This window comes from Triticum aestivum, chromosome 1A, assembly GCF_018294505.1.
Source record: "Triticum aestivum cultivar Chinese Spring chromosome 1A, IWGSC CS RefSeq v2.1, whole genome shotgun sequence".
NCBI classification, from domain to species: Eukaryota; Viridiplantae; Streptophyta; class Magnoliopsida; order Poales; family Poaceae; genus Triticum; species Triticum aestivum.
This window is the reverse complement of record NC_057794.1, coordinates 9625257-9648734: the sequence shown is the minus strand read 5'-3', so window position 1 is coordinate 9648734 and position 23478 is coordinate 9625257. Positions and strand designations below refer to the sequence as shown.

The following is a 23478-nucleotide window of genomic DNA, read 5'->3' as shown; positions in this document are numbered from 1 at the left end:
CATTCCCCATTTCTAACCTAGATCCAAGGTAAAACCAACTTAAATTTCGGTATCCCGTTCCAGAATTGGGAGCCCCTATTGATCGCGTGAAAGAAGGAAGAATAAGGAAAAATATTTGGCTTTGTTAATGTGAACCCACAAGACCGAAGGGTTCTAGGAAAGTTTCCAAATCCATTTAGTAAGAAGAACTATGTTCATGTTTTTAGATTTAATGATCCCCAACCCTGCTCTAGATTTCAGTAAGCAAATGTCTGCACAATGAACCATATGGTACTACATTTAAGGTCTTCTCCTTCCCAACAGAAGCGGGACCTCACTTTGTTGAATTGTTGATTGATCATGTCCTCTAAGAGGAATAAACCCATCGTGTAAAAAGGAATCCCTCAGAGGCACCCATTAATCAGAATTAGTCTAGCACCCAGAAGGCATTATTGGTTTTCCCTTCCCACGTGTCGACTCGTTTAGACACCTTGGCCCCTAAAGGCTCCCAGTCCACGATTTTTTGTCTAAAAAGATCATCTGCCGAGTCAAATTGCTAGAAAAGACCACCTCCAAAATGAATTGACAAAAAGGACCAGTTGCACCGTGGCGGCAGGCGCAGCAGGCGACACGTGGCACCTGCCGCCACAGCCGCCGGCGGCAGCCCCTGCCGCCACGAGCGCAGGCGGCAGCTCGGGCATAACAGGTTTTTCGTCCGCGCCAGCTGCAACGGAACGCGCAGGCGGCAGCTACTGCTGCGAGTGTGCTGCGACACACCAGATGGGCCCTGCCGCCTGTTGGGGAACGTAGTAATTTCAAAAAAATTCCTACGCATACGCAAGATCATGGTGATGCATAGCAACGAGAGGAGAGAGTGTTGTCCATGTACCCTCGTAGACCGAAAGCGGAAGTGTTAGCACAACGCGGTTGATGTAGTCGTACGTCTTCACGATCCGACCGATCCAAGTACCGAACGCACGGCACCTCCGAATTCAGCACACGTTCAACTCGATGACGTCCCGCGAACTCCGATCCAGCAGAGCTTCACGGGAGAGTTCCGTCAGCACGACGGCGTGGTGACGGTGATGATGTTGCTACCGACGCAGGGCTTCGCCTAAGCACCGCTACGATATGATCGAGGTGGAATATGGTGGATGGGGCACCGCACACGGCTGGGAGAGATCAGCTGATCAACTTGTGTCTTTGGGGTGCCCCTGCCCCCGTATATAAAGGAGTCGAGGAGGGGGAGGGCCGGCCCTCTCTATGGCGCGCCCTAGGGGAGTCCTACTCCCACCGGGAGTAGGATTCCCCCTTTTCTAGTAGAACTAGGAGCCCTTCCAAGTAGTAGGAGTAGGAGGGAAGGAAAGGGAAGGGAAAAGGAGAAGGAAAGAAGGGGGCGCCCCCTCTCCCTAGTCCAATTCGGACCAGCCCATGGGGAGGGGTGCGGCCACCCTTTGAGGCCTTTCTCTCCTTTCCCGTATGGCCCATTAAGGCCCAATACGAATTCCCGTAACTCCTTGGTACTCCCGAAAATACCCGAATCACTCGGAACCTTTTCGATGTCTGAATATAGTCGTCCAATAGATCGATCTTTACGTCTCGACCATTTCGAGACTTCTCGTCATGTACCCGATCTCATCCAGGACTCTGAACTCCTTCAGTACATCAAAACACATAAACTCATAATATAACCGTCATCGAACTTTAAGCGTGCGGACCCTATGGGTTCGAGAACTATGTAGACATGACCGAGACACGTCTCTGGTCAATAACCAATAGCGGAACCTGGATGCTCATATTGGCTCCTACATATTCTACGAAGATCTTTATTGGTGAAACCGCATAACAACATACGTTGTTCCCTTTGTCATTGGTATGTTATTTACCCGAGATTCGATCATCGGTATCTCAATACCTAGTTCAATCTTATTACCGGCAAGTCTCTTTACTCGTTCCGTAACCCATCATCCCGCAACTAACTCATTAGTTGCAATGCTTGCAAGGCTTATAGTGATGTGCATTACCGAGTGGGCCTAGAGATACCTCTCTGACAATCGGAGTGACAAATCCTAATCTCGAAATACGCCAACCCAACAAGTACCTTCAGAGACACATGTAGAGCACCTTTATAATCACCCAGTTACGTTGTGACGTTTGGTAGCACACAAAGTGTTCCTCCGGTAAATGGGAGTTGCATAATCTCATAGTCATAGGAACATGTATAAGTCATGAAGAAAGCAATAGCAACAAACTAAACGATCAAGTGCTATGCTAACGGAATGGGTCAAGTCAATCACATCATTCTCTAATGATGTAATCCCGTTAATCAAATGACAACTCATGTCTATGGCTAGGAAACTTAACCATCTTTGATTCAACGAGCTAGTCAAGTAGAGGCATACTAGTGACATACTGTTTGTCTATGTATTCACACATGTATTATGTTTCTGGTTAATACAATTCTAGCATGAATAATAAACATTTATCATGATATAAGGAAATAAATAATAACTTTATTATTGCCTCTTGGGCATATTTCCTTCACCGCCATGGCCAGAGGCGGCAGCCGCTGCTGTTGATCTGCAAGCGAGGAACAAATGCATAATATTATACGACTATTTTTGTCAGCCAGTCAGGTGGTGATGTATTTATCCGATAATACCTAACGAGTGGATGAAGTTCATGTGCTTGACATATCGAGGACGGTTGAACAGATCATCTCACGCTTTCCAGTAACCTATCTAGTAATCCTGAACCAAGAGAAAAAGCGCATCAATACGAAGCTTTTGTGTGTTCAAGCATTGGCCTGCTTGCCCGTGTGATTAGTGATCAATCTTGCTTTGAATCATTACATATCTGATGAAACCGGAGTTGTCGAAGCAAGGAAGCGGCGCGCAGCAGCAACAGCGGTTGCCGCCTCGGGCTTTGGCGGTAGGGCCCACCTGGCCTGTGATGGTACGCGCAGCAGCCGTACCACTCCGGCGTTCCGTTGCAACTGGTGTGCCGGACAAAAAAAACCTGTTAAGTCCGGGCTGCCGTCTGCACCCGTGGCGGCAGGTCCTGCCGCCGGCGTCTGTGGCGACAGGTGCCACGTGTCGGCTGGCACACCTGCCGCCACGGCTCAGCTGGTCTTTTTTGACAATTTGATCTAGAGATAGTCTTTTCTGTCAATTCCACTCGGTAGGTGGTCCTTTTGAACAAAAATTCCCCAGTCCACCTTCTAAAGGGATTTGTCCGAGATGAGTAACCTAAGGTTAGAGATGGGGAAGTTGGTAAGCTAATAGTTGAGGTGGTTAGTGATCCCCACTCCCTCTTCATGGTACTCTCCCCATAGCCACCACTTCGTATTTTGAATGTTGATTTTCGTACCAACGGTGCTTCGTAGCAAATAAGGAGTTTAATAGTGGTGATATTGTGATGGTCAGGTTCGGACATGAGTATGGTATCGTCCGCATATTGTAGGGCCTCTGCATGGAGTACAATACCGCTAAGGTGCCCCGCTAGTTTAGCCTTGTCTAGCATGGAGGCAAGGCAGCGGTGACACTACCAAACAGGAGTGAGGAGATCAAGCCCCTTGTCGAAGCGCCCTTTTATTTCTTAGGATGGAGCCAATGCCTCCGTTGATGGAAATCCAAGCCTAGCTACCCGAGATCAGTTGCGTCATCTGGTGAACTTGGCGACGTGAAAGCATTTACGGAAGAGCACCTCACGTAAAAACACAAAGTAACCCCCATAGTAGGCCTTCTCGGAATATAATTTCAAAGAGATGACCTTATGCTTTTTGGTCTTGACTTTGTGGAGTGGCTGGATCCTTTTGAGGATATGTCTACCTTTGATGAAAACCGACTGGCTTTGGTCAACGATATGCTTGGCTAAAAAGATATGTACGATTTCTTTTTGATAAATGAAATGAAGAGACTACATAACTCCTATTTAGAAATGAGTGGAGTAAGATTAATACTCTTATTGACGAGCACGAAACAGTTTCATATCATGTTTGATCTTAGCCCGTACAACTTATAATCTCCCTCCGACTTCCGAGAAATGATTGTCTTGAACAATACTTTTTTGTCATATGTCCTTTTACCTGATTATTGTTGACGCTCAAAAGTGGCACATTTATAAAGAGTGGCTTGACGCTATGTCAAGATTACTTCAAACTTACTATTGAAAGTCGCCGTGGTATAGCTCTATTCGAGAAGATCAAGATGGATTTGAAGATAGTCTAAAATGGAGCTCGGATGCAAAAGTTATGACAAGTTCGGAGATGCGCATATTGACATCAGATTATAAAATGGCCATAAACTCGATTGAGATGGCCTCTGATGGAAAATGTTTCAACATGAAAGTTGTGCGTCTCGTCGAATCGGTTGATTTTGATATAAAAATCGTCTTAATCCAAGGTCGTATGCAACCTGTGGAGGCAAAACAAAGTCAGAAACAGAAGCTGCAGAGTCATTTCGGACCGACTGAGTTGATTGACTCGGTGAGACCGAGTTGATCCGGAAAATTGCAGAAAGTTACAGAAAGTTGGCAACGCTCACTCGGTGGGACCGAAACAAACTAATCGGTGAGACCGAGTTGATCTGGGAAATTACGAAAATTTACAGAGAGTTGGCCACGTTCACTCGGTGGGACCGAAGCAAACCAATCGGTGAGACCGAGTTGATCCGGAAAATTGCCAAAGATTCCTGTCCAGGTTAGGTTAGGGTTTTTGACATTTTGGATGGACTTTTTAGTCATTTTCTTTTACGGGAAGTCCAGCCGCCTCATAAATAGATGAAATGTGACGGCCGATTGAACAACACACAATCGAACATATCAATCTATCACCTTTTATGTTTACCTTTATCTCCCTCCCTTGTTCTTCTTCTTCCTCGTTCTTCGTTCGTTCTTCTTGTTGCAGGGCGACGAACCTCGAGGCCCTAGGGGCGATCAGGTCGACCTAGGGCAGCCCATAGCCACCGCGCGCCCTGACGGGGTCCCTCCCGGGCGTGTGAGGTTTCGGGTCCTCAAAAGCACTCGTCGGATTGCCTGCGTACCGCGCTTCCGGTCGGGTCTCCTTCGACGTGAGCTGCGGTGCATCACCCCCGGCGTCGAGGGTACACGGTGACGTGTTCGTGTGCGAACACACTTTTTGGCGACTCCGCTAGGGACGAAGTTCTAAACGGTCTCCAGCCCGTTCTTGCTACGAAGAGATCGTCATCAAGTTGCTGCAATCTACAAAGGTAATATGAATATCCAATTCCCCTTTGTAGATGCAAATAATCCGTATGTTGTTGCTGGATCACCTAATGAGCATAATGTATCGGCTATCCCTAGTTTTATAAATGATGCATCTAATTATGCGCAAGGGCCGATGCAAAATAAGTTTTGTGTTTCAAATTCTTATGATTTTAGCAACATGCAACATATGTATCCCAACCCTCATGCATCGGCAACCCCACAAATCCATATGCCGATGAACAACATGATGGGTTCGGTTAATCGATTTGAAACACATGATGTTAAAATTTCCAATAGCATAGAAGAAAGTGTTTCACCTTTTTATTCATCGGCAACTAATTTGCAGTATGTGAATCCAAACGTGCCGGTGGATAGGGAAATTGGCCATGTTACTACTAGTTATTTGGCCAATTACCCTCAAACATCAAATGCTACACCTAATGCTACTAATTTTTTGGCACCATACGCAACTGTTGATGTCCATAATTCGGCTCCGCACCTTCATGGTCATGGCCGAATAAGTGAAACTTCTACAGGAGCACAAATGCCTTCACCTACTACCGTGGCATATCATGTACCCCCTACACAATTACAGAATTTCGGCAACATCTCATTGCCGAAAGAGTCTAAAAGCATCGGGGGGCAACCATATCCAGACTGGGTGGTTGAGAACAAGCTTACATTCTCTTGGGATTTGTGCAACTCCATTCGACAGGAACTAATAGAAGGCGGGAAGCCTCATGATTTTGCTGCAGTAAAAGCTAGAGTTGTGCAAATGATGCGGTCGCCCAGTGGTGTACCATCTAGTGTACCCCCTAAACAATTGCAAAGTTTCGGCACCTCATTGCCGGAAAAGTCTGAAAGTATTGGGGGGCAATCTCATGAGGAGTGGATGGAAATTGAGATGAAAAAGTTTAAAGCTTGCCAAGCTGAGATATGGGCTAGAATTAGACAAGAGCGAGAAGCCTTGCAAATTAAAAAAGATAAAGTCATTGATTCAGGTAACAAAGGAAATTTGGTTATTGGAAAAGCCGAATCAAGTAGTATATATTCTGAGTCCATCAAATCTAAAGAGGCAAGCATTATTGAGAAAGTGCATTTAAAGCATAGCAAAACAACCATGCTTGATTTTTCTGAAATTAATGGAACCTACTTCCTGCCCTATGAGTTTCGTGCCATAGAAATTGACGAGCTTCAAGGACAAGAACAAGTTGCCGAACAAAGTTCGGTTGAAAAAGATCTTCAAATTTATGATGCACGGAATCAAGAAGAAAATTGTGACGTGGTGTTGGGAAGCCATCCAAAAGCAAAGCACGATATTATTCATGACATGCAATCATCATGCTCTTCCAACATATTTGAAGAGGTATGTCTAGCAAGTAATTTACTTATTTTCAGATTTGGTCACAACTTTATTGTTGATGCATCTATAAGAAATATTCTCATAAGTAATTTTCAAAAAACCAATGAAGAAGGGCAATTTACTTGTTAGCAATAAAATTGTTACTAAGCATATCGGTCAATATATTGTACTATTCAAAGAGACCGATAGTGACTTATTACTGCAGCCAAAGCTTTTCCCATTACTTTATTTAAAGTTCATATATAATTGGGTAGCTTTGCTTGCTTCATACTTGGCTTGCGCATGGTTTCAATTGAGACATGTATGTTCTAACTACTTTGATTTCAGAAATTTAAAGCCAAGGTTAAAATCTTTTGGGAAAACCGATGCTAGTATAGTTTCTTATTTAAGGACATCGGAAAAAGTATGCGAAAGAGAATTCATAGCCGAATGGGAAGATGCCAAATTTGAACCATTCGTTTGCTTAACTCTAAAGCCGTTCTCACAACAAGATCGGCTAGAAAACAAAAGGTATACCTTCAATTCAAACATGTGTGATCAAATCTTTGCTTTGTTGTTGAAAAATAATTACATTAGAATTCTTGATGACCATGTCAAGCCATCTATCCAAGGACGAATGTATTGTAAGTTGCATGATTCGTCCAAGTATAATTTTGAGGACTGCCACATATTTCGTCAAATAGTTAAATCGGCCATTGAAAAAGGACGATTAAGATTTGTTGAAACACCAAAGGATTGAAGGAAATATGCCCTAGAGGCAATGATAAAGTTATTATTTATTTCCTTATATCATGATAAATGTTTATTATTCATGCTAGAATTGTATTAACCGGAAACATAATACATGTGTGAATACATAGACAAACAAAGTGTCACTAGTATGCCTCTACTTGACTAGCTCGTTAATCAAAGATGGTTATGTTTCCTAACCATGGACAAAGAGTTGTTATTTGATTAACGGGATCACATCATTAGGTGAATGATCTGATTGACATGACCCATTCCATTAGCTTAGCACCCGATCATTTAGTATGTTGCTATTGCTTTCTTCATGACTTATACATGTTCCTATGACTATGAGATTATGCAACTCCCGTTTGCCGAGGAACACTTTGTGTGCTACCAAACGTCACAACGTAACTGGGTGATTATAAAGGAGCTCTACAGGTGTCTCCAAAGGTAAATGTTGGGTTGGCGTATTTCGAGATTAGGATTTGTCACTCCGATTGTCGGAGAGGTATCTCTGGCCCTCTCAGTAATGCACATCACATAAGCCTTGCAAGCATTGCAACTAATGAGTTAGTTGCGAGATGATGTATTACGAAACGAGTAAAGAGACTTGCCGGTAACGAGATTGAACTAGGTATTGGATACTGACGATCGAATCTCGGGCAAGTAACATACCGATGACAAAGGGAACAACGTATGTTGTTATGCTGTCTGACCGATAAAGATCTTCGTAGAATATGTAGGAGCCAATATGGGCATCCAGGTCCCGCTATTGGTTATTGACCGGAGACGTGTCTCGGTCATGTCTACATTGTTCTCGAACCCGTAGGGTCCGCACGCTTAAGGTTTCGATGATAGTTATATGGATGTGATCATGGACATGACGAGGAGTCTCGAAATGGTCGAGACATAAAGATCGATATATTGGACGACTATATTCGGACACCGGAATTGTTCCGGGTGATTTCGGATAAAACTGGAGTGCCGGAGGGGTTACCGGAACCCCCCGGGGAAGTAATGGACCTTATTGGGCCTGAGGGGAGAGAGAGGGCAGCAGCCCAGGAGGTGGCGCGCCCCCCCTCATGGGGAGTCCGAATAGGACTAGGAGGGGGGCGCGGCCCCCCTTTCCCTCTCCCTCTCCCTCTCTTTCCTTCCCCCTCTCTATTCCTAGTTGGACTAGGAAAGGGGAGTCCTACTCCCACTAGGAGAAGGACTCCCCCCTCTCCTTGGCGCGCCCCAAGGGCCGGCTGGCCTCCCCCTTGCTCCTTTATATACGGGGGCAGGGGGGCACCCTAGAACACACAAGTTGATCATCGTGATCGTTCCTTAGCCGTGTGCGGTGTCCCCCTCCACCATATTCCACATCGGTCATATTGTAGCAGCGCTTAGGCGAAGCCTTGCGACGGTAGAACATCAAGATCGTCACCACGCCGTCATGCTGACGGAACTCATCCCCGAAGCTTTGCTGGATCGGAGCCCGGGGAGCGTCATCGAGCTGTATGTGTGCCAAGAACTCGGAGGTGCCGGAGTAACGGTGCTTGGATCGGTCGGACCGGGAAGACGTACTACTACTTCCTCTACGTTGCGTCAACGCTTCCACTTCGGTCTACGAGGGTACGTAGACAACACTCTCCCCTCTCGTTGCTATGCATCACCATGGTCTTGCGTGTGCGTAGGAATTTTTTTGAAATTACTACGTTCCCCAACAAGGATGACCAGTCTATTCCGATTGGTCTTGATGGCAAAAAGTTTTTGCATCGGCTACTTCAAGCCGATCCATCTAAAGAGAAGGTAAAAACTGCAGGTGATAGGATCATGCTTTCAAGTAAAGAAGTAGTTGAAGATCACAATGAACATGAACTTGAGGGTGAGGATTCCATCGAAGCTACAATGAAGATGCTAAGGACTGGGGGGCAACAAGGAAATCTAATGATTGATGAAAGCAAACCAAAAGAAAACAAAGGCCGAAATAAGCGCAAGTGTAAGAGATCAAAAATCACCTTCACTGAACTATTGGATAAATATCAAAAGAAGAGTGAAGAGAAGAATGCTTATCGGCCAAATCATGCAAAGAAACCAAGATCACCCCCAAGGCGCAAAAATGAGGATCGGTATTGGCAAAGTGAGCATTTTAATGCAACATATTCATATCCTTATTTTGGGCCACCAGTGCCAATGCCGTGGATGCATCCCTATGCTCGTGTAGATCCATATCCATCATGGGACAGGTATGATACAAGGGCACACTCTCCATCTTATTTTAGACCATCTAACCAATATTATGCATCTCCGAGAAGATCAACATTTGAACAATCATATGTTAAAGACCGTTTCAATCATAAGGAATCGGTCCGGAGCTCAAAGAAGAAGAAAGAGGTGGTCAAACAAGTGTACCGTGTTAAAAGAGATGGTCGTAAGAGTGCAACTTCAGATTTGATCTCAAATGAAAAAGAGCCAATTAACGTGCTGACATTGGCTACTAAAGGAAATGAGACGAAGCAACCAATTATCAAGAGTCAAAGTGCCAAATCTAAAGAAAAGAAGTTGACAGTGCACAAGGTAAAACAAGAATTGCCATTGCTTCAAAAAAAATCAGAGCCGGGGTGCCCACTCGGCTTATCGTATTGGCGAAAGAAGGAACTACAAAAACTTAGTGCACAAGAGCTGAAAAAGAAGAACATGGCATGGGTTCCCAAGAGGAGCAGTCAAAATAAAAATGATGTGCAACCTTCTATTGCAACAAGTGTTATAAAAGTGAAGAAAGAGAAGGATGGAAACCAGAAACAATTAAGCCAAAGGTTTGCATCACCCCATCAAAATCTTCGGTTAGCACATCATCCATGTTTTTCAACCATACCATTGATGCATTTGCCATGGAATTCATCATCAGGTATGATAAATTACCCTCCCTGGATTTATTTTGATCCATGGAAGCGACATAATTTTTTGCATCATGAGAGGGTATTACCTAATTCCTATACAATTTATTAGCTACATTTTTTCTTGCTAATCCAAAGGGCCGAAATATTTGATTGCTATTTCATTTGTTTATTTCGGCTATACATGATTTGGTGAATGAATTCTACATGGACCTCATGGTAATGGCCGATACTTATCTATCGCCCTAAGAATATGACAAAGCATGGCTGGTGTACCATTCTAACATCGTCCATAGTTTGGTTGGAGAGCAAGACAAGGTACATGTTCATGGAAATCTATTCATGGAGATGAAACATTATGACCGGTGCCATTCAAAATATGTTTTATAGACCGATTCAAAGAAATTGAGTGGGTTTATGCTTTGATTTAATATATATGATTCGGCCTACGAATATGAGAGGCCAAATCATTGTTGTTTTATTATCGACCATCGGATTTATGACATGCATAATATTGATATTAGCCTTGTCTTTTTAGTACTATGGAGATTATGTTTTGATGGTTGAATTCATAACAATGGCCAAGGTGTTGGTGTTGTTTATATATATATCCTTATGATACTATTTTGTGAAGCCTCATGCCACTTAAAATATATTTTTTGCACAATAATCAAAGCCGAATATGCAATGTTATTCGGTTTGGATCTTTTGGGTGCCATAGGTGCTACGCACATTGAGGCTTTGGGTGATTCGTTATGAGTAGTGCAACAAATATCCAAGGGTCATCAATGTTTTGACGAATCACTAATAGTTTACCTTGAGGTATCTCTAGATATAAATTTACCTTGGGTTGCTTTAATATTTCTCATATATCTAGACATGAAAATTGAAGAGCAAATGAGTTGGCGCAACAAGCATTCGGCTACCATGTAGATCATGGTGTATTGCACATCTATCAATAGCCGATGCTTGATCTACCGACATAGATAAGGCTGAACCAAAGCCCATTGCTTCGGCCACTAATGAAATTTGTATGCAAGTGAAAGAAAGGATTAAAGGGAGTTCATTCTTGATTATCTGCAAAATCCTAGCAAAAGGGTGAATGATATGGTTCGGATGATGGTTTTGATCTATGGAAACATATCACCAGATTGTTATAGAAGTTGAGAAGTTTTTCACCCAAGTTTGCATCAAGAGGTTCAAACAAGCAATGGCCGATATAGAATTATCGCCCTAAGCATGAACATGGCCGATATATATTTATCACCCTAAGCACATATAAATGACCGATGGAGTGTTGACATCGTCCTTATAGCCAACACGGTACAAATTATTTTTCGGCACGCTAGCTTTGCCGAAAAACAGGAAGACATGTGTTGACGCTCAAAAGTGGCACATTTATAAAGAGTGGCTTGACGCTATGTCAAGATTAATTCAAACTTACTATTGAAAGTCGCCGTGGTATAGCTCTATTCGAGAAGATCAAGATGGATTTGAAGATGGTCTAAAATGGAGCTCGGATGCAAAAGTTATGACAAGTTCGGAGATGCGCATATTGACATCAGATTATAAAATGGCCATAAACTCGATTGAGATGGCCTCTGATGGAAAATGTTTCAACATGAAAGTTGTGCGTCTCGTCGAATCGGTTGATTTTGATATAAAAATCATCTTAATCCAAGGTCGTATGCAACCTGTGGAGGCAAAACAAGGTCAGAAACAGAAGTTGTAGAGTCAGTTCGGACCGACCGAGTTGATTGACTCGGTGAGACCGAGTTGATCCGGAAAATTACAGAAAGTTACAGAAAGTTGGCAATGCTCACTCGGTGGGACCGAAACAAACTAATCGGTGAGACCGAGTTGATCTGGGAAATTACGGAAATTTACAGAGAGTTGGCCACGTTCACTCGGTGGGACCGAAGCAAACCAATCGGTGAGACCGAGTTGATCCGGAAAATTGCCAAAGATTCCTGTCCGGGTTAGGTTGGGGTTTTTGACGTTTTGGATGGACTTTTTAGTCCTTTTCTTGTACGGGAAGTCCAGCCGCCTCATAAATAGATGAGAGGTGATGGCCGATTGAACAACACACAATCGAACATATCAATCTATCATCTTTTATCTTTACCTTTATCTCCCTCCCTTGTTCTTCTTCCTCCTCGTTCTTCGTTCGTTCTTCTTGTAGCAGGGCGACGAACCTCGAGGCCCTAGGGGCGATCAGGTCGACCTAGGGCAGCCCATAGCCACCGTGCGCCCTGACGGGGTCCCTCCCGGGCGTGTAGGGTTTCGGGTCCTCAAAAGCACCCGCCGGATTGCCTGCGTACCGCGCTTCCGGTCGGGTCTCGTTCGACGTGAGCTGCGGTGCATCACCCCCGACGTCGAGGGTGCACGGTGACGTGTTCGTGTGCGAACAATTATTAAATGAAAATCATAGTTGAAACAGTGTATGGGAGACTTGGCAGAGAGTAATGTTTCCATAGAAACTTGAGCGACTTCAGCAATCATCATACGAAGTTTATTGCTTCATGAAACAAAACACTTACACATACATCTAATTAGTGTCCTGCAGCACACTTATTTTGTTGTCGGAGCAAGAAGCTGACTCAATTGATGATTATTCAAGGAAGGGGTAGTCGGTGTAGCCGACGACAGGGTCTGAGGTGTAGAAGGTCGTTCTGTCATACTTGTTCAGTTCTGCGCCGACCTCAAACCGCTTTGGCAGGTCTGGGTTCGCCAGGAATAGCCGCCCAAAGGCCACTAGGTCAGTGTATCCCTCGGTGACCACCTTGCCTCCTTCCTCACGGTCATATCCACCATTGGCGATGAAGGTCCCTTTGAATGCTTCTCTGTAAGGCAGCAACCGCTTCGGCACCACTCTCCGTCCGTCCACAATGGCCATCCTCGGCTCAATCATGTGGATGTAGAGGATGTCATGGTCGTTGAGTTTGGTGGACATATAAAGTGCAAGGGAGTGGGGGTCAGAGTCATGGCAATCCATGTAGTCAGTGAATGGGGAGAGGCGGATGCCCACACGGCGGCCGCCGACCTCCTTGACGACAGCATCGACCACCTCGAGAGCGAAACGACACCGGTTTTCAAGGGTGCCACCATACTCATCTGCGCGGTCGTTGGCGCTATCCTTGAGGAACTGCTCGATGATGTACCCGTTTGCACCGTGTATCTCCACGCCGTCGAAACCTGCCACACCACACCATTCATGTAGGGGAGATCAGAGCACCATTCATGATACACGACCACTTTAGATATGACGGCGGTATCCAAGATACAAAATTTGGACATTCTAGTATATATGTATTTACATGTTAGCGGATGACTTGTAAAATGGTCATTTGTTCTGAAATTACTACCTCCGTTTTACAACATAAGAGCGTCTTTTATCTAGTGTCAAAAACGCTTTTATATTATAGAGAGGGAGTATTTTCGTTGGATGAACTAACGGTACTATTTCTGCAAAAAAGGTAAGTTTATGTTTGTTGGTTGTCCAGGGAAGCAATGTTTGACCGAGCATTTCTGAGCAGAAAGCTGGCGTGTTAACGTCCTAATGTAGGTACGTACCCGCGTCGATGGCGTTCCTTGCGGCCTTCCTGAAGTCGTCGACGATGGCAGGTATCTCCTCAACCGTCAGCCTCCTCGGCGGCGAGAACTCCTCCCGATGCCCATCGAAGCTGATCTGCGGGCCCACCCCCTTCTCCGTGCTCGACAGCGGAGCGGCGCCGCCGGGCTGCAGCTCAAAGGTGGACACACGTCCGACGTGCCAGATCTGGCAGAAGAAGAGCGCGCCCTTGGCGTGCACTGCGGCCACGATGGGCTTCCACGCCTCGATGTGCTCCGTCGTCCAGATCCCCGGGGTATCGGTGTAGCCCTGCGCCGTGTCGGAGACCCCTGTGGCCTCGGCGATGAGCAGCCCGCCGGCGGTGGCACGCTGGGAGTAGTACACGGCGGCGTGCGGCTGTGGCACGTTGCCGTAGGAGCGCTGCCTCGTCAACGGCGCCAACACCACCCTGCAGCATCAGCATGGTCGCCGGCCGGCCGTCGGTTCAGCCATGCATGATCCATGAGTGATCGAACATGTACAACATGTGGCTAACGGTTTCAGTGGATAGTACGTACCTGTGGGCGAGGTCGAACTGGCCCATCTTGTACGGCGTCAGGAGAGGGATGGGCTCCATTGCTGATAGCTGAAGCTTTTCTTGATCAATTAATGGCAGAGGAGGAAGAAGAAGACTGCTGAGTGGTGTGGTAGTGAGTGGTGAGTAGTGGAGTTGACAGGACATTCATTTATAGATCATTGGTACGCAAATCATATATTATCATGTGATATGGTTATAGTAAACTAAGGTGATCCCGGCTGCTAATTGAGCCGACATACATCATGGGTGAGCTAAGCATGGAAGAAAAAGGCATCTTATTTTAGTTTTAGTCGTGCTATCACAGCTCATAAGCACGCATCAAGTTCTGTGTACCAATTATATGTACTCCTCCATCACTTTCTTCGCTCCCTATCTTTTGGGACGATGATGTGTATTGTTGCAAATAAAATCAAGCTTAACCTTTTATGATCATTATATTCCTAAGGAAAATCCCCGGTCCATTTTCTTGTAGGCGAGAAAGGAAAATGAAAGGAACCATCCACAAGACTATATCCTCGCCCCTCTCGCTCTCCTCACTATCTACTTTCCCAGCGCTGGTCAGGCAGTGCGGTGGACCGCACCTCCATTGTTTTCTGCAAGGTTTTAGATTTCCATTTTGCATTGTACATGGCATGTGAAAGGAATAAGTCTCTCCTAGTCCCCGTCAATGGTGCTCACCATTGTACCGAAAGTCCTTCATTTAGGGGTGTGCGGTGAAAACGGCGACGAGAGAAGAAACGAAGCGTATATCCATGGTCAATGAAGCTTTCGTCAGTCGTCATTCCTGAGCATGGGCTGCACAACATTCATTCATTCTATTGTGCCATGTTGATCGTGGTGTCACTTGTTCGACTTTTGGAATCTTGATTGACATGTGGTATGCAATAAGCCACCTGAAAATTGTAAGTTGAAGTCACGCATTAGACCATGAAATGAATGTCGAGCAAGGCTTTCTTTCAAAACAAGAATTATATATACGCCGAAATTTTAGTTGGAGAGTCGAACTTGGATCGACAGGCTGCACGACCACATGACTAACCACTGAGCTCCGAGGAAGCCTCTCATTGCACGAGAGCACAATGCTTGTGCTTCGGATCAGAGAGAGCAGTGTCTTCCATGAGAAAAAAAAAAGATTCAGCAGCTTCATTTGATCCATTCCATGTTGCACTTGCACCAAAGTCCACTTGGCCCCTCCTAAAAAAATCCACTTGGCCCCTGCTGTACTCAACACAATTGAATGCAGTCCTCAAAAGTCAAATTGCTTCCATTTATTTATTCCCTCTTTGAAAACACTAAAAAAAGTTTCTACCTTTGTGATGTAGACCACAAAATGGTTGCGTGGCGATCCCACGGTTGCGCGGCGATCGGCTAAATTTTGGGCCGGTCGACCGGTGCCTAGTGGTCGCCAAAATGAAAGGAATTATCCACAAGACTACATCCTTGCCCGTCTCGCCCTCCTAACTACCTACTTTCTCAGTGTTGGTAAGACGGTGTGGTCGCCCGCAACTCCTTTGGTGTTGTTTTTGCAGGGTTTTTGATTTTCTATTTGCATTGTACATGGCATGTCAAGGAATAAGTCCCTCCTAGTCCCTGATCAACAGTGCTCACCGTGGACCAAGGTCGATGAAGCTTTGGTCGGCCATACCCGAGCATGGGCTGCACAACATTCATTCTGTGGTGCAAATGCTGATAAAGGTGTCACTTGTTCGTCTTTTGGAGCCTTGATTGGCAGGCAGCATGCAATAAGCCAAGTAACAATTGTAAATCGAAAACATGTATTAGACCATGAAATAACTACCGAACGAGGCTTTCTTTCAAAACGGGAGTTATATGTATGTCTGAATTTTGAGTTGAAGAGTTTAACTCGAGTCGACAGGCTACACAACCATGTGACTAACCACCGAGCTCCGAGCAAGGCTCTTATTGCACGAGAGCACGAGGCTTGTGCTAGGGTTAGAGAGAGCACAAGCCTCGTGTATACACCCATGAGAAACAAAAAGATTCAGCAGCTTCCTTTGATGCATTCCATGTTGCACCAAAGTCCACTTGGCCCCTTATTCTTTGAAAAAAAGTACACTTGGCCCCTGCTGTACTCAACACAACTGAATGCTGTCCACCAGACGCCTCAAAATTCCTCTTGTTCCATTTGTTTATTCTCTCTTTGAAAACGCTAAAAAAGTTTGTACTTTTTTTCACACAGTATAGACGCAAGCGCCCGTATACACGCGCATACACTCATTCCTATGAACGCACACACGCAAATCCTACCCCTATGAGCACCTCTAAAAGACTGATCCGGCCGGCATATTATCTTGAAATTTACAAAGTCATCATAGGCACCTCGTCGTCGACGGGAACTTCTCCTCCCACTAAATACGCATCGTCGAAAATTTGAAATAATACAGGAATAAATGCGAGCATCAGGATTTAAACCTTGATGGGATGAGGATACCACAGTCCCTCTAATCATCCAACCACAAGTTGGTTAGTTTGTACTCAATTTGAACTAAAACCACGACGAATAATTTGAAACAGAAGGAGTACCTTTGTGGGGCAGGGGGCTGCTGCTTTGGCGGAGGCAATACATCACGGCTTGCGTCAGTCACTCACTCACTCAGTCAGTGCCTACCGATTCGACTGGCCAAGGGGCAAGCTAAGCACAAAAGATATTTGTTCATGGTTGCAATCATCAGTGCATGCATCATAGCACGATGAAGATGAATAATAATCTGGTGATCTATATATACACTGCCTTCACATTGATCAGCAACGGAATCATCTCTGATCTCAGCTGCATACGTTGTCACTAGCTCAGTAGCTCACTGGTCACCCGCTCACCGGTCATGGCTGGAGAAGAAGGTGAGACGGGGGCGGCGGCGATCCCTCTGCTGGCGCCGTATAGGGCGGGCAGCGGCGAGCTGGAGCTGGCGCACAGGGTGGTGCTGGCGCCGCTGACGAGGCAGCGGTCCCCGGGGAACCTCCCGCAGCCGCACGCCGCCGTCTACTACGCGCAGCGCGCGACGGCCGGCGGGATGCTCATCACGGAGGCCACAGGCGTGTCCGCCGCGGCGCAGGGCCACCGGCCCACCCCGGGCGTCTGGACGGACGAGCAGGTGGACGCGTGGCGGCCCGTCGTCGACGCCGTGCACGCCAAGGGCGCGGTCATCTTCTGCCAGCTCTGGCACGTCGGGCGCGTCGTGGGCAAGCTCCGGCCGGACGGGACGCCCGCGGGGACGCCGCGGCCGGTGTCCAGCACCGGCAGGCCGATCGCCACTCCGCGGATGAACGACGGCGTCGAGGAGGAGTTCGCGACGCCCAGACGGCTGGATGTGGCGGAGATCGCCGGCGTCGTCGACGACTTCAGGAGGGCAGCAAGGAACGCCGTCGACGCCGGTACGTACGTACGAGCTCCGGTATCTGCTCGCCATTAACACTTCAAACACTCTGCTCTGTTTCGTGCCCTGCTCGTCGTGCCCAGCTTTAACTGCTCTGTTTTGTTCGTCGTGCTTTGCTCTAACTTCTCTACGTGTCTATGTCCATGGCGATTGGATTCTAGGGTTCGACGGCGTGGAGATCCATGGCGCGCACGGGTACCTCGTGGAGCAGTTCCTCAAGGACAGTGCCAACGACCGCGACGACGAGTATGGCGGCAGCCTCGAGAACCGGTGCCGCTTCGCGCTCGAGGTGGTCACCGCCGTGGCTAGGGAGATCGGCGGCCGCCGTGTGGGCGTCCGCCTCTCGCCCTTTGCCGACTACATGGACTGCCACGACTCCGACCCGCACGCCCTTGCGCTCCACATGGCCACCAAGCTCAATGGCATCCCCGGCGGCATCCTCTACCTCCACATGGTGGAGCCAAGGATGGCACGCGCCGATGGTCGGCGGGTGGTACCGAAGAGGCTGCGGCCGTACCGGGAGGCGTTTGGCGGGACATTCATCGCTGCCGGCGGATACGACCGGGAGGAGGGGAATAAGGTGGTCGGAGAGGGGTACGCCGACCTAGTGGCATTTGGGCGGCTTTTCCTAGCCAACCCGGACCTTCCGAAGAGGTTTGAGTTCGACGCGAAGCTCAACGGGTACAACAGGGCCACCTTCTACACCTCCGACCCTGTTGTTGGCTACACCGACTATCCATTTTTGGGCTGACCGACTCATCGTTCACTGGTGGAGCTGAATATGTGTTTGACATTCCAGAAATAGTTTCAAGAACATTTTGAATATCTATGTGATTAGGTCTCTCAATGCGTCTACTTCACTAATATCAAATGTTCTATGGGTTTGTCGAAAACAAAATATTATATTGCTATTTGCTAGTGGTTCCCATAGAACATTTTGTAGAACTGCACTCCCCTAGAACAAAATACAATAGAACAAAATATAGCATTCCCACTTGCAGGCCTCCCCTTCTCACTCTCTGTCTCTCATACACACACCGCAGTGGGAATGCTATTTTAGGACAGTAGAACTGCACCTAATCTCTGCCCTCTCATGAATTGAACTGCACCTAATCGCCGTTTGTTTTCGTCCGATGGACATTCCTGATCATTTGATCTTCGTTTGATGCAGCATTTGGCACTAAATGTGCCACACATGCACGGACAACGACCGTTCTGGGCCGCTACATGTCACGTGTCGTAGATGAGACCGGTGTAGTCGATGCCGAAGTCGAAGTAGAGGCGTGCGAAGGTTGACAGGTGACGGTGGGTGATGCAAACGGATTTTAGATCGAAAAACTAAAAAGAAAACACCAAACAAACGTTCGGCGCGAGAGAAAAATCCAGATCAATCAATCGGGAAAAAGACTCTCTAAGGTAGCCGATCAACATGATCGGCGAACAAACCCTCGGTACGGGTTGCGTGTCGCCCAGTGGAGATCATGGAGATCGACCTCCACGGGGGTGACGCGATGCGGAAGCGGGAATGACTAGGGTTTAGGATCGAGATAAGATTGATACCATGTAAGAGGATTAGAGAGGGATTGGTGATGTACTGCTTGAGCCTCGTAGGTGTATACATGACCTTCTTGGAGTATAAGACAAGGTAGAAATCCTACGCTATCCTATTTCCTAACAATCACGATACTCATGGAGGTTATGCTACATGCAGTTTCTGGGATTAGGGAATGTAGTATCTGAAGCTACTCCATTTTTGTCACAACTATAGAAATGGTACTCCATTTACACATGTCTGATTTACCGAATCAGTCGAGCCAACTGTGTCAAGAATTAAATAACTTTTTGCAGGAATTAAATAACTATTTTCATACAATGAACATGCATTACTGCATAATAATTTTGTGACCGCATGATTTAAGCCACTCCTCACCCTTAATTATTGTACTAGTTTATATGAAGCTAGCAATAGCAGTCCTACATGGTTTGTTTTTGGATGAAACACGATACACACACATACATCTAATAATCAATGGGCGGTAAAATTAAATGTTCGTCCATTGGTAATGAAGGTTCCCTTGAACGCCTCTCTGTATGGCAGTACCGTAGTAGCCGCTTCGGCACCACCCGCTGGCCGTCGACGATGGCCATCCTCGGCTCAACCATGTGGAGATAGAGGATGTTGTAGTCGTTGAGGTTGGCGGACATGTGGAGCGCGAGGGCATGCTGGTCGGAGTCATGGCAGTCCATGTAGTCGGTGAAAGGGGAGAGCTTGGATTCTACGTCGGGGCGAGCAGTCCGATAATGATGGAGTTGTGAGGCAATGAGCATGAGGATGATTCACAACTCTTTCTGAAAAAGGTTGTGTGTACAAGTGTAATATGCATGTCTACACGAAGTGGAGAGCACAACAACCTGATGTGTGTAGATACATGTTGAACGGTGCATCATTAGTTGGATTTAGATTGAAGAAGAAAAAGAAGACGTGGAAATGCAACATGGTCCCATCTTTGAAAAACACTCCCTCCGTAAAAAAAGATAAGAGTGTTTAGTAGTGATCTAAACGGTTTTATATTTCTTTACAGTGGGAGTATGACATAGCGGATGTGTCATCTTGTTGATCGATAATTAACTAATTATATGTAAGATATATGATGTGATGTAATGACAGGCCTCTAGGTTGAAGGTTGAGATGTATTGAGGAACTTATGTATTAGTACTATTCTGTATTGAAACTATCATTTGTGTTTGCTATTTGTTATTATGTTTGCATAGTGATATATAATAGTTTATGAACGTATTGTGATTGCAATACTTGTGGTTAGCATTCTCTCCTGCACGGAGAACAGGAACCATCGTCAAGGCGATGTTTTTTATGCAGAAAAAATGGCCGAGGGCAACCGACTCTCACCAATTGCCACAGGGAAATGTTCCCTTTTAGAGGCACATCCGTAGACTAGAGACACTTAGCATGATGAATGGCAGAGGGCAGAACCAGACGCTCATATTCTTGTTTCATGGAGAAGCACCCCGATGCTTCAAGATCCTAAAATACAACGTCATAGTTGTTAAAGATTGCCGGGAGAAACTCTTTATGAAGCTACTCTTTTTTGTGAGACATGCGAAGCGAAGGTCCTAAGTGACCGATTCAATGTTGCTGAGGTTGTGCTTGAAGGTGGTGATGATTTGGTTCTCACGTAAAGCCTCATTAACGCGGATTTTGGGTTGTGAAGCAAGGACAAAGATGTCAAGAAATTTTTCATACAGAGGCGAATTACCCAGCCATTTGGCGAACCAGAACAACGTATACCGCCAATTACCCACTACAAACTTAGCACCTTAATTGAAGATCTCTTTGACTTTCACAACATTCCTCGGAGATGAGCTGCAAAAAAGGATGAATTGGGAAACTATTTGGCTTTAACGGTCCACTCCCACAACCCTATGGGGTGTTGTCAGAGCCTCCAACACTAGGAAATTTGTGAAATGAACCCACACAAAAAAGCCCTTTGCATCTCCTTCCCCAACGGCTAGGGGATGGGGAGCAACCCTAAGCTGCTGCCGACACCTTCCATCCCCCTCCCCCGACCCTTCCACCTCTCGCCGCAGCTGGAGGATGCCCACTAGCGAAGGTCAGGCCGGCCCCGAGGAAGGAAATGGCAGGGCACTTGTTCCTCGACGGCGAATTGCTTCCCTCCACCTCATGATCTGCCACAACTGTTGCTCTCCAGTCCTCTGACGCTCCCTTCGGACGTGGTGCAGCTCAGCCTCCACTGCTTGCCATGTCGGGCAGGACCACGTGCTACTACATGATTGCTCAAGCGCCGAAGTCGGCCTTGCCAGGGCCGTGCTGAGGCGTAAGCGGCTCTCTCAGCGGCGGCTACTCGTGAGGGTTGGGGTCGGTCACTCCCTTTCCCGCTGGTGGCCGCACCCGATCAGATTGACAAACGTGTCCCTCATGTATTTGATTTGGAAGGATATCTTTTACAAATCTTACTGTGGTGACACCAACTGACCAGTGGAGCTATATATTCTGGTGAACACCAAAGTCCTTGTGAGGGTTCTTCTCTCCATACCTGGTGGCCACTTTCGTCGCTCATACTGGTGAGGTTGCTGGATGCCGCTGGAAGGCTCCACTGTGGGTTTTCACAGCTCTCGTTCTGGCCAGTTTGCTTTCGATGGTGAGATACAATCTATGGACAGTGGCTTGATGCAGAGCGTATAGTTGTGACGCGGCAATGGTGGGATTCTTAGCCCAATGCATGTAGCTGCTGGGATCGCGAAAAAGATGGTGGATACAACAAATGATTGACTCCGATTGGTGGTGCTTCACGAGTATCAGGTCTCAAGCTCTGGGTGAAAACCCTAGGTCTATGCCAAGTTGGTTATACCTAACAATGATGATGTTTTTGCGTCGTTAACTTGTTGAAGGCATTGATTGGATATGCTCGGACTTGTTCTTCACGGTGGAAACCAAGAATCCGACTTTTGGTGGTTCGTTCCGGTCACGGCGACGCTTGAGCATTGTTCCATTTCTAAAAGCGTTGTTGTTGAATAACCACGTTTGTCCTTGTAGTGTCAAAGAGATGGTTGGTGCAGATATAGTAGTAGTAGTTGTTGTTGTTGTTGTTGTTGTTGTTTGTCGTTCTCTGTTTAGTTTTGAGCCCTTCAGAATTTTTGTTCTTTTTCCTAGTTAAGAAATAGCTTTGAGTCGTATACAACTTTGCTATTCGTTCATGTATTTATTTGGGTGTGCATTGATGTTGGCTGTTTGCATTCTAACGATGGAGATGTATGTTCACTGTGTTTGTACTTGCTTGATGTTTCCTTTCAAGTCAATAAAATTTCCCCTATGTCCAATTATTATTTTCCTGAAATCAGTAGAAAGTAATACCAGGCTTCAACGACATTTTGACTTTTTGAATGCTAGAGCTAGTCAACACATACGGCTAGTTAAAGCTGCGGCAAGAACGTGCGTTGGTTTCGATTCACAGGAAAGGTAACATGCGGTACCCACTCTCCAATATTGGCCTGCATCCATCTGGTCGCACGCAATTGTCAGCGTACGCCATGGCGCTACCGGATCACCAATGCCTCCTCCTCCTCATCGCCGCCATGCTGGTGTTCTCTGCGGCCGGCAGCTCCAAGGACATCACCGGGGGATACTTTGAGTACGACTGCCCCGTGAACACAGGGCCGTCCATCATCGGAGGCACCGTGTTCGATGATGACCTGAGGTCGCTCATGGCGGCCCTCCCGTCCGTGGCCGCGCCAACGGGCATCCCCTCCCTCCGGGCTGGCCGTGGTCGTGCATTCGCCATGGCCCGAGGACTATGCTTCGGGGACTCGGCGCCGCCGGAGTCCTGCCGCGACTGTCCGTCCCAGTCCGCGGGGATAGTCCTCGACGCCTGCGACGGCAACCGGGGCGCCGCCATGTGGACCGACGGGTGCTTCCTGGCCTACACCGACGGCAACGCCACATCCTCAAAGGCCAACGACGTCTTCTACGGAGCGTCCTCTTCGTCCAATGACGTCTCCTGCGACGCGGAGGAGGTCGTCCCCCTGGCCCGGTCCCTGGTAACTCGATTACATGATGAATCTCATCCAACTCCTCACCGACCAACGAGTCTACGAAAAAATTACTCATTCTCGATGGGGAGCATCATGAAATTGGCGATGAAGATAGGTTGGTGATGACGAAGATCGAAGATCCCCTCTCCGGAGCCCAAAACGGACTCCAGATCTGCCCTCCCGAGGAAAAA

At 46.8% G+C, this 23478-nt stretch overlaps 2 protein-coding genes across 2 annotated transcripts; one reads left to right on the top strand and one right to left on the bottom strand.

Moving 5' to 3' along the window:
- Positions 1-12666: 12666 nt before the first annotated feature.
- LOC123185388 (putative 12-oxophytodienoate reductase 5) lies at positions 12667-14500 on the bottom strand. The gene is made up of 3 exons (XM_044597277.1): positions 14305-14500; positions 13750-14195; positions 12667-13371 (listed from the first exon to the last, which is right to left on the bottom strand). The coding sequence occupies exons 1-3, from the start codon at positions 14466-14468 to the stop codon at positions 12788-12790; spliced, it is 1194 nt and encodes a 397-aa protein (XP_044453212.1). The 5' UTR covers positions 14469-14500; the 3' UTR covers positions 12667-12787.
- Positions 14501-17109: 2609 nt separating this feature from the next.
- Positions 17110-18560, top strand: LOC123185398 (putative 12-oxophytodienoate reductase 4). The gene is made up of 2 exons (XM_044597284.1): positions 17110-17717; positions 17881-18560. The coding sequence occupies exons 1-2, from the start codon at positions 17168-17170 to the stop codon at positions 18468-18470; spliced, it is 1140 nt and encodes a 379-aa protein (XP_044453219.1). The 5' UTR covers positions 17110-17167; the 3' UTR covers positions 18471-18560.
- The last annotated feature ends 4918 nt before the right edge of the window (positions 18561-23478 follow it).

Excerpts from the sequence above, each read along its gene's own strand:
- LOC123185388 (XM_044597277.1), bottom strand. The coding sequence starts at position 14,468 with ATGTCCTGTCAACTCCACTACTCACCACTCACTACCACACCACTCAGC. Across the intron at positions 14,196-14,304 it reads CAGTTCGACCTCGCCCACAG|GGTGGTGTTGGCGCCGTTGA; the intron begins GTACGTACTATC and ends CTGATGCTGCAG. Across the intron at positions 13,372-13,749 it reads AAGGAACGCCATCGACGCGG|GTTTCGACGGCGTGGAGATA; the intron begins GTACGTACCTAC and ends GTGGTGTGGCAG.
- LOC123185398 (XM_044597284.1), top strand. The coding sequence starts at position 17,168 with ATGGCTGGAGAAGAAGGTGAGACGGGGGCGGCGGCGATCCCTCTGCTG. Across the intron at positions 17,718-17,880 it reads AAGGAACGCCGTCGACGCCG|GGTTCGACGGCGTGGAGATC; the intron begins GTACGTACGTAC and ends ATTGGATTCTAG.